The 11,188-nt window shown below is 33.1% G+C and overlaps 1 protein-coding gene across 1 annotated transcript; it reads right to left on the bottom strand.

The window, feature by feature from the left end:
* Positions 1-9,121: 9,121 nt before the first annotated feature.
* LOC141697162 (malonyl-coenzyme A:anthocyanin 3-O-glucoside-6''-O-malonyltransferase-like) lies at positions 9,122-11,188 on the bottom strand. Its single transcript, XM_074501412.1, has 2 exons — positions 9,506-11,188; positions 9,122-9,406 (listed from the first exon to the last, which is right to left on the bottom strand). Exon 1 carries the CDS (start codon positions 10,984-10,986, stop codon positions 9,556-9,558), a length of 1,431 nt encoding a protein of 476 aa, XP_074357513.1. The 5' UTR covers positions 10,987-11,188; the 3' UTR covers positions 9,122-9,406; positions 9,506-9,555.

Genomic DNA, 11,188 nt, shown 5'->3' with positions numbered 1-11,188 from the left:
CCTGCATCAAGATATATCTTAATCTTGATTTGGAGGTGGTAATAATAATGAGAGAAATGTGTTTTTATTATAAGTTATGTTATATTAATATTAAATATTAAATATATTAACTTAATTTATTTATTTTTACTTTTAAATTACAATTATATTATTTATACATTTTTTTTGTTAATATCTTATCATGTTTTTTGTTTCAGTCTTGAATTTAAAGGATTTGATGGACCGCTTTTTGCCGAGTGAAATTATTAGTCATCATCAAAGATCTTAAGGATTTAAAATTGCCAATATATTCGATAAAATATTAAGACCGTAGTATTTTTAAAATGCCTAGTGGTATTGGATATTGGATCTTTTAACCGGTTCATTGAATATTTGTGGTGGGAATTCATAAAGCATTATAAATTTTATTTATATTTATTAGCAATTTATTGATTTTATGTCTTTCAATTATTATACAGTAATGCATGCACAATTTATTTTAGTGATGTAATTTCACTAACATAATTAATTTAAAAATATTTTTAACAAATTTAAAATTTACTCCATGTACATTTTTATAATCTTTAAATAATTAAATATAATTATGTGTTTCAACATACTAATTCAAGTATTAGACACCTATGTTAATCTTTGCATTTTTTTAACAATACAAAAGTATGATGAATTTTGTGATATTGCACTAATTTTTTTTTAAAATAAATTTTGTATATTGCAAAAAATTCCCGTGTGCGAAGCACGGGCTATATTACTAGTTACCTGCAAGTTATCTATGTAAGTTACATAGATAACTTGCAGGTAACTAGTAATATAGCCATTTCATTTCATCATACTAGTAAGATGTGTGTGTCTACGTATGTATAGGTGTTTGCAGAGATATATACCTGATAAGATCAGAGGTTAGAAACAGTCAGGAAATTACTCAAAGATTAAACGAAAATAGTCAGGAGAATCTTCGAACTTTATAAATACACCCAAGTTTAGAGCCGCGCTTAATCTTCGATTGACGATTCTAGGTTAGAACTCAGAAGCTTCTTTTTTTAAAATATGGATATCACGCATTTGATCCATATTTGGGTCCAAATTTAGGATAAAAATGTGATTTTAAAACCAACCAAATCCAAATAAAAAATATGACTTTTTGTTGGGCCAGATTTTAAAAACTGGTTTGGTTTGGTTTAATGTAGATTTAAAGTTGTAATGGAAGAAGAACAAAGTTCGACCTCTAGTAGACCTACAAAAAGATTTAAGAAATCTACATCAATAATTTGGGAATTATTTGATAAGTTTGTGGAGAATGGAATACAAAAGTCTAGGTGTAAAAAATGTGATCAAGTTTATATAAGTGAACATGGTACCTCAAATATGAGAAAGCATATGATGTTAAAATATGGAGACGTTTGTGGTGATGAACTTGAAATTATTCCATTCGAGTAAAGTGTTTACCGTAATCTAATGGGAAAATCAATAGTACAACATAACTTGCCCTTTAATTTTGTTGAATATGATGGAATTCGGGAAATGCATAAGTACTTAAATCACAAAGTACAAGACATTTCAAGAAACACTATAAAAGCTGATATCTTGGATATATATAGGATAGAAAAGAGAAAAATGAAACAAGAGTTAGAGAATTTATCTGGGAGAATATGTCTTACATCTGATTTGTGGTCTTCATCAACCATGGATGGGTACTTATCTCTTACCGCACATTATGTGGATGAAAATTGGATTTTGCAGTCAAGGATCTTAAATTTAAGATTTATGCCTCCACCACATACAGGACAATTATTGGCAGAAAAATTTATTTGCTTGCTTAAAGAGTGGGGAATTGAGAGAAAGGTGTTTTCATTAACTCTTGACAATGCTTCTGCAAATAATTCTTTTGTAGAGATTTTGAAAAGTCATTTGAATATGAATGGTGTCTTGCTTTGTGATGGAGATTATTTTCACGTGCGTTGTGGAGCACACATCTTGAATTTGATTGTTCAAAGTGGCCTTAAAGTAGTAGATGATTGTGTACGTAAAGTTAGAGAAATGGTAAAATATGTTAGAGGAGCAAAGGCAAGGATGATAAAATTGGCAGAGTTTGTTAGTCAACTTTCAATTAATTGCAAAAAGAAGCTTTCTCAAGATGTTCCAACAAGATGGAACTCTACTTATGTCATGCTTGAGAGTGCATTGCAATACAAGATTGCTTTATCTCAGTATGAATTAGTAGACAAAAATGTGGGTTATTTAACAGATGAAGAATGGGCCAAAGTTCATAAAATTTGTCAATTTTTAAAGCCTTTCTATGATATCACGGTTTTGTTCTCGGGAAGTCAATATCCAACTTCTAATCTTTATTTTCATGGAGTGTATAAGATACAATCACTTATTAGCACGGAAATGCAAGATGAGAGTAGTATTTTATATGAAACAGCGTTTGAAATGAATGAAAAGTTTAGGAAGTATTGGGAGAATTATAGCTTGATTTTGTCATTTGCTGTAATATTAGATCCTCGCTATAAGTTAAAGTTTGTGGAGTATGTATTTCGAAAGATCTATCCCACAAATTATTCTGAAAAAGTTAGACATATCTATGAGAAGATGGAAGAGCTTTACTTGGATTATTATCGAATATCAAGTATATCTTCTACAACTATCACTTCTTGTTCAAGAGTCATTAACGAAGATCATGATGAAGCAATGGATGATATAGATGTAAGAACTTTCCTTTGATCTTAGTGTACATTTTATACACTTTTATATGCGCTTTTATTATTGTTCTAACATTTTTTAAATTTTGTAGGAGTTCGAATCAATTTTTTGTCAAAATGACTCACAAAATGAAACTAAATCGCAACTTGATTTATACTTGGAAGAAAGTAAGTTGGATGCTTGAGTGAAAATAGATGTACTTTCTTTTTGGAGATCAAATAAGAGCAAATACCCCATTTTATCCATTATGGCACGAGATATTTTAAGCATGCCGATAACTACCGTTGCTTCCGAGTCTTCTTTTAGTATCGGAAGTCAAATTATTAGCAAGTATCGTGGTTCTATCACACCGGATAATGCAGAGGCTTTGTTATGCACCCGTGGTTGGTTGTATGGGTCTAAAGGTAAAGTTAATTATTTCATAAATCTTTTAAAATTCTCTGAAATCATTAATTATTTATAATATAAATATTATAGCTTTTGAAGATGAAGAAAGTGGTACAGAAGATTCCATTGGCGATGTTGAGAAGCTTGTCCTTACTATGCAGACTCCGGAAACTTGATGTTCTACTGCCTGGATCAAAATTCTTTGGTAATGTTGTTGTCTGGATGCCTGTCCTGACTTGTATTTGATATAAGTTGATTAATAAAATTTAAGATACCTTCAAATCGGATCATTGACGCTGTTGTCATTTATCCGCTGTTGTCATTGTCTAAAACATATATGACGGTAGTGGGGTTGTAATTTGCGTTGGTTTTAACAATTCCCACATTTTTCACTTGCTAAAGTTGTTGATCTACTCTGAGTTGGTTTAATAATTTGGGATCCTGTCTGTTAAAGACTTTCTCTGTGTTTGATTTCTATACTAGCTGAATAGTTAAAAGCTTAGAATGTTGCTTTGAATTCTGATCACTGGACAATCCGGTGCTATTTGGATTTTTTTTCTAATTTATATTTTGTCATTTCATATTAGTTACATTAGCTTTCTATTCTGATTAGTAGTGAAGAAAATAAGTATCTAATTTCCCCTTCTGTAGAAGTCTAGGTATCCATTTTCCTTTCTGTAGAGATGAGAGAATTATAGTAGTGAATTGTTTAGTAGTGAATTGTTTAAGAACTGCATATAGTAGCTAAGTGATATGATTTGACCTGTAAGCAAATAATAAAGGCTTTGTTAATATTTCGACCTGTCTGGTTTGCTTTAAAAAAGAGCAAGTTGAATGGAGGAGTTCTTTTATCTATTAAAATTGTGAGGCTTTTGATTATAGCATTAAGAAAATGGTTGAGGGTAAATAAATCTGGCACTCTTTCATAGTATGAAATTCATACTCACTGCCTAACTGATAGTGTCTTTGAGTGCAGGCTAATCACTTGGGACATGACAATTGCTGTGAAGACTTTGGTTTTATGTAACCTTCAATATGTTGTGCTGTTTTACCTTTTCTACCCCCAACCCTCTTCAAAAGAATAGCGGCTTTCGTTTTATCTTTCATTTTTCTTTTTTCCAATAATCAGATAGTATTTTTTAGATCAATAATAATGTAGATGTTGTGTTCTATTGAATGTGGGCTACACTAGTTCTGTTTTGGGTATATATAAGCAACAGGGTTAGCTATAATATTGAATGTGTTTCTTGTCTTTACTATTGTATGCTTACCACTTGTATTTTATGTACATGATGAACCTGTGGAATTAAATCAGAAAGATGGTCGAGAAATTAATGAAGCATGAGGATTTTGAAGGGTTCTAAAGCTGAATCTGGAGTTGAAGCCTTTCTACAGGAGATTTGTAAACAGGATGCAGTGGCTTTGCTGTTATATTTTTAGTGCCTGACATTGTATACCGCTCAAGTGAAAACTGCTTTTGCTTTTGAATTATACCATGATATCATTAAGCATAATTATATGTTGCAACTAATTATATGCTTCAAACTTTAAGCATAATTTATTTACCACTGAGGGCATTTAATTTACTATGTGCATGTTCTTTTCATTGAACCTTAAGCTTCCATTTTTCATTCAGTTGTAATTTATGATAGTATCATAACTTAGAATAGCTTTAATTAGGAAGGAAGCATGTTAACATTATATTCTTTTGATTTTTGTCTTCATAGATTGGGAAGGGAACATATAGTAATATGTACAAAGTTCAGGACATAACACAGGAAAAATTATTGCCCTGAAAAATGTGAAATTTGACACTAATTATGTCAAGAAGCTCCAGAGCCCACTAATGCAAATAATTTCACTTAATTATTATCTATTTTACATAGTTCTATGTATATTTTTAAAAAAATTGACAAAAATATGGATATCCATATTTTGATCCATAACCATATAAAACCAAACTAAATTAGAACCATATTTCATACAATATGATTTATATATGGTTTTGGTTCATAAACCAATCCAAGTCTATATTAATATACAAAAACCAGTCCAAAACCATATTTTGTCGGGTCTATATGTAACTCCAAACTTTATAAAACAAACAAGTCCTTCGTAATTTAAGCAATGTATATATTAATTTTTTTTATAAACGTCAACTATAATCTCTTTTTACAAATCAGAAAATAATAGCATAGATTTAAAAATTTAAATATTGCACATAAAATGATCTGAGCTGGCCTTCTGGTTACCAAATTTGGGTAATAACACTCGTGGAAAGACAATAAATCATGTATCGGAGTTTTTTTTATATTTTGTGTTGGCTTTTTCACCAAGAAATAATCACATCTCGTAGTTTCCCACAAAAAATTAGAGTTATCTCCAAAATGCATCCCCGTGATTTGGCCAAAATATATTTTTTACCTATAATTTATATAACTGCATCCTGTTATTATTTTCGGCGCGACAAATTACACATTTTTCGTTAATTTTATTAAAATTTTCAGGAGTATTTTAGGAAATGAAAATATTAAATTATTTTCAGATCTTTATTTAAGGTTTTTAACCCTCTAAACGATACATTTTGAAAAAAATTAAAGGACGGAAGTTGTAGAGAATAAAAAGATCTTCTCGAAATAAAAAGGTTTAAAATTGAAATATTTTTTTATAATTGTTTTTAATAAATTCATTAAGTATAGATTTTATTTAATTTTGGCTTCGTAAATTTTTTGATAATTTTAAGTGTTATTGTTTTGAAAAGAGTTTTTCGTTCTCTACAATTTTCGTTCTTTAAATTTTTTCGAAAAGTATCATTTAGTGGGTCAAAAAGTTTAAATAATTGATCTAATTATAATTAAATATTTTAATTTCCTAAAATACCCCTGAGAATTTTAACAAATTTAACGAAAATGGTGCAATTTGTCGCGCCGAAAATAGTAAGGGGATGCAAAGTGCTATTATATAAAATACAGATAAAAAATGTATTTTGGCCAAATCACGGGGATGCATTTTGCAAATAAGTCAAAAAATTATCATATCTTATAGGGCACAATAACAGTACGGTTATCTCCTTTACGAGCCTGAATCATGAGCTTGAGGCACATGAGCAGGACCATTTTAAGAGCCTTTCAAGGGCCAAGAGAACAAAACCCTAGGGGCTTAATTAAGCACTCTCATGGAAAAAGCATACTCGATTCGGAAAAGGCAGCAAGTGTTGGAAGGGCTACCTCGGGCATTATAGAACCGGTGAAGCAGGTCTGCATTAATGCGAAAGGCAGGATCAAGGAAGCTAACAAGGCCGAGACTCTTATGCAAATCATATGTTGGGGACCTCACTAAGTTAGTTATGGTGCGAGTCACTTCACTTCCTTTCGTATTTCTGGATTCTTATGCACAATATCTTATTTTTCTCTATCTTGATAGTTGAATAAAGTGGAATATATATTTAAGTTTTTCTAGTGAAGCTTATATGAATAATTCTTAATGAAGTTGGTCGTGTTTCTCACGTGTTAGTCCATATTAACACAATTTTAAGAGAAAAGATGTCTAGCATTTTCTAAAAATTGATGCACTTTGGCATTCGTATGTTACATATCAAATGCATAGAAAAATTGTTTTTACTGAAACCATTTAAGCTAATTATTGAAGAGGCACCACAGGTGTGCTTTAACAGAATCTGAGATTTCCAGGTGTGTACTCAATGGTTTTGCACTATATTTATCATATTTTTAGAGTGTGTTTGGTCCCGTGTATGGTATTGTTACTTGTTACTTCTTATGGTTATGTCGAGAACATCATTTCAAGTTACAACTACTTACGGAATATAAATGTTGGACAAGGTTTTAAGTTTTAAACTACCAATGAAGGCCACCACCTGATTCTGATTCTGGTTGCCTGCCACATGTAGTGAAATCTGGGAAGCAGGGATACTTGGGTTGCCCAATGTCTCCTCGTTTTCTCTACTCACCCTCAAATTGAATACTCAGATATTTGGTCCTCTTGGGTACACTATTTGTGGTTACTCAGACATTCACAACCCAGGCTATAATTCATAAATATATAAAAAGATCTAATGCTATCTTCACTTCTACAAAAATAGAAGTTTTGAGTCCAGACACAAATTCTTTTGTTTTAGATGCTTATTTTTGCACTTAATTCAATACGCCTAAGTTTTGTTAAAATGATTTCTATCAATTATATAACATCTTATTTATATTTTAAATATTATAATACATTCTGTATCCCCTGCATCCGAATTTCTCTTTTTTTACCAAGTGCATCCGATGTTCTATTTGTACATAATTGTCGAATCCATGTATCTCGGCACCACACACCCGTGTCCAGTGTCCTTGCTTCTTAGAGTGAAATGCTTTACATATAGTTGAAGTAACTGTGAACAAGATGCATTTTAAGTCATATAGTTGGATGATATTGATCTACTGATAACTTCTTTTGCTAACCGGAAAATTCATTAATTTAGTTCCTCAATTCAATGCAATTTGCAAAAAATCATCTCATCTGCCGAGGACCAACTCTAACAAGATGATGAGTTATCAATTATCCAATGCATTCATGATATAAATATAAGCCCTGTAAATACATGATGAATATGAAAGGAATTGTAAACTATCTGCTAGAAAACTAAAACAAAAAGGTGGAATGATCTGGGCTGGTTCTTCATGAGTTAGGCCCCCAACAGCTCAATTTCATCGCAGTATGAATTGATTACTATACCTGTTTGAGTTGCTAGTCATTTGTATCTTGAGTACTTTTACCAAATACTCTTAGCAGATACAAACCTGACAGTGTTTTCAGTTTTTAGAAGAAGAAATTTGGTTGTTACGATCATAGTTCTAGAGTCACATCTGGGCTTATTTTCTGTAGTATGTTGTGATAAAACTCTAGAGGATCATAGCCATCCAAATCATGTAAACAGAAGTTAAATGGCAAGTTGAATAATGGATAGAGTTATATTAGACGCCATGGATTATTAAGTTGGCTTAGTCATGGCTTCAGATTTATGGGCGAGGAATGCTTAAAGAATTTAAATCGCATACATTAATTTTATCTAAAATTATAGGGTTGTATATCCGTCACAAAAATGAGACTATATTGTTGTATATAATTTGAGGCTGATCAAATGACACATTAGATACGCACACTGTGCAATAAACTTTGTTCTGTGTTACGTTTCATCATTTTGATCCATCAATGCCGTGCTCTGTTTTCTTCTAACATTACAGGGGCTGATCTCGCAATTGCAACTTGGGAATTCAATCAGTAAGAATCAAGATTCGCTTACAAAATATTTAGTTAGAGATTTTTATGAGTCAATTTTCTATTCCTGCATTTCTGCATCCTTTTTCTGTCTGTATAAGAGGTTGTTTGATAGACTTTTAATAGATTTTTGGTAAACGTTGCAAATTCTGAGAGAACTTCAACTTGTATGATTAGCCATTAAGCACTAAGACATCCTTTTGACACGGCACAAGGTATAGTAACAGAATGAAGATGAGAAGTTTAACTAGCAGCAGATCAGAAAGCATAAAACCATGTGAAAGAACCGCGATTGCAGTCATAAACTATTATTAGATTACACGTTATAGAATTTATCAAAGCTGAATGGATAAGACCAACCCATACTCCATACATATGCGGTGGTCATCGAAGTTAGTTTTTTCCAACTCATGCAGCAATGGCGTTCTGTCTATTTTTTTTAAAAATATATGCCCTCAAATAGTCTTTTCAAGCATCTTTTACTTGAAATTTTTCAACAAACTTGAGATAAGTGCTTATCAGAAAAGGTTATACAGAACAAAACATGTAGTATGATAGTTACCCTGGGCTGGTTGAAGGATACACGACTCAAACTCTGACTATAATAACTACTTTAAATCGACTAATAACAATCGCGATCAACTCAGTTACCTAAACTAATCAGCCTAAATTTTATTTGTAAAATAACACTGCTATTATATTCTTGACCTCTATTTATATATGAAAGATTTAATAAAAATGTTTGTTTGGAAGGATATATCTTGAGAGAGCTCGAGCTAGAGCTCGAACTTCTGCATAAGAATCTTATCTTAATATGAATCCAATTACAACTTGCTATATAAGGGGGAAGAAGAATATAAGATCTTGTTAGGCTTCTTCCGCTAACTTATGGTTTTAGAGCAGTAAATTACAAACTTGACTCAATTATTGTATGGATGACTACGTCGTACATCATAATCTACATGAAAGGAAGCTCTTTCAAGAAAGAATCTTTCTGCACATTCAACAAAGTATGGGCCGCCAGCCATCCTAGAAGTGCACCCTAAAAATTTATTGGAAAAACGTTATTATTGAACAATCCTGTTACAGAGAGACGTAAACAATTTATTGAGAAAACGAAACTTTTGAACAAATTTACCACCTGACTTTTATGTAATGTCTCCGGAGTGCTGTCTGATTTAGAAAATAAATTTAGCCGTCCAGACAATCCAGCCCCTTGGTGAATACAGCTGAGAACACATTCATCTCATTTTTAGGTAAGATCACACCAACTTCGATGTCCATTTTTGAATCTTTGCACCTTGACAATGATAATGGCTCATTCACAAATTCGAACTTTAGAGGTTTACCACATCCAAAATCAATATTGTTGTAGTAGTCCAACTTTGGGGAGCCAGCAATCCCCATATGCCATTCCCCTCTCATTACACCTGCAAAGTCCTCCATCCATTTATCCGAACCGTGCAATGGACCTTTCTTGAGCTTCAAAGAAATTGCATTTCCCAATACTTCTGCAGCAGCAGCTAGGCCTTCATCTCCTACCATAACTCTGCCTGTTTGCACTCCTATACATGGCACTAAGCAATTCCCAAAGTAAGAAGCAGGCAAGGGCGGGTCTAATCGATCACGACAATCCATAACAAACCCGAAGTTCTGAGGCTCATCTAGATTGTGTGCCTCTTTATAAACAGTGGCTCGTGATTTTGCAAAACATGTCCATAGATAAGCACACATGGACGTGAAAGATGACACGTATGTCAAGTTTGGCCGTTTTGTTAATACCGTATTCTTAAGAGCTCGAATATTGGCTTCGGTTAAAACAAATGTTGCTCTAACCTTGGCGCTTGAAGAAGCTTGAATAATCTCCCTTTGCTGCAGGATCTGCTTCATCATCGGTCCTGCTACTTCCAAGATCATCGTACCTAGACCATAGGGGTCTTTGATAGAACTCCTGTCATAATTTGGTATCTGGAACTCCCCGGAAGATACCACATCATTAACATCAAGTTCTCCGTGACTAATATTAACTTGTTTAGCAATCGAAGCCCATGCGCGTACAAAGTTGTACATAGTGCTTCCATCCGCAACAACGTGGGAGTTTGTAATTCCAATACAGATGGCACTGTTTGGAAATACAGTTACTTGGATAGCAAACACAGGAGAAACAGAGCAGTTTTCGCCAGAGCTATTAGTACAAGTAGTTGATGGGAGCTGAACAACAAGACGTTCTAACATGTTGGCATCACGTACATGGTTTCCCAACAAATGATTAAGATCACCCGTGCACTCAGCAAATGTTACGGACACAGAGTCTCCGTCCACGAACTGAATCTCGTAATCAGCGTTGGAATTAGCATCAGAGGGTGTTAATAATTTTCCTGCCAACGGAGTGAAGTGTTTGAGCGCTAGAGACAACGAAGTTTTGAGATTCGGAACTGTGTGTTGGGTGAAGTGGTCAGTGGAGTATGGAAAATCGTAGAAGATGACACGGCCAAGGGGATGGAAAGTGAGCCACATTAAGTCGAAAAAACGGAGGGGCAGAGATGTCACCGGGACAGCATCAGGGGCTGGTGTGACTCCGCACTGCTCAAGAACGGTTACTGTGTTTGAAATACCTTGCATATTCTAACAAGGTGCTTGAAATGATGCATCTGCTTCCATACAATTATCGTTTTATATAATACTGACACGGTTCTCTTGTTTGTTGTCTACACATTACATTTTCGCTTCTTCATTTTCTCCTCTACACTACGGCTTGTGAAAACATATATTTGTTGATTTATTTTTTTATATTGTTTTACCTTCACCAGAATCTTAACACAAA

Source organism: Apium graveolens, chromosome 11 (genome assembly GCF_009905375.1).
Source record: "Apium graveolens cultivar Ventura chromosome 11, ASM990537v1, whole genome shotgun sequence".
Taxonomy (NCBI): Eukaryota; Viridiplantae; Streptophyta; class Magnoliopsida; order Apiales; family Apiaceae; genus Apium; species Apium graveolens.
The sequence above is the reverse complement of the archived record's forward strand: the minus strand, read 5'-3'. Positions and strand labels throughout refer to the sequence as shown.

Bases quoted from the DNA above. Each gene is read 5' to 3' on its own strand.
- LOC141697162 (XM_074501412.1), bottom strand. From the start codon at position 10,986: ATGCAAGGTATTTCAAACACAGTAACCGTTCTTGAGCAGTGCGGAGTC.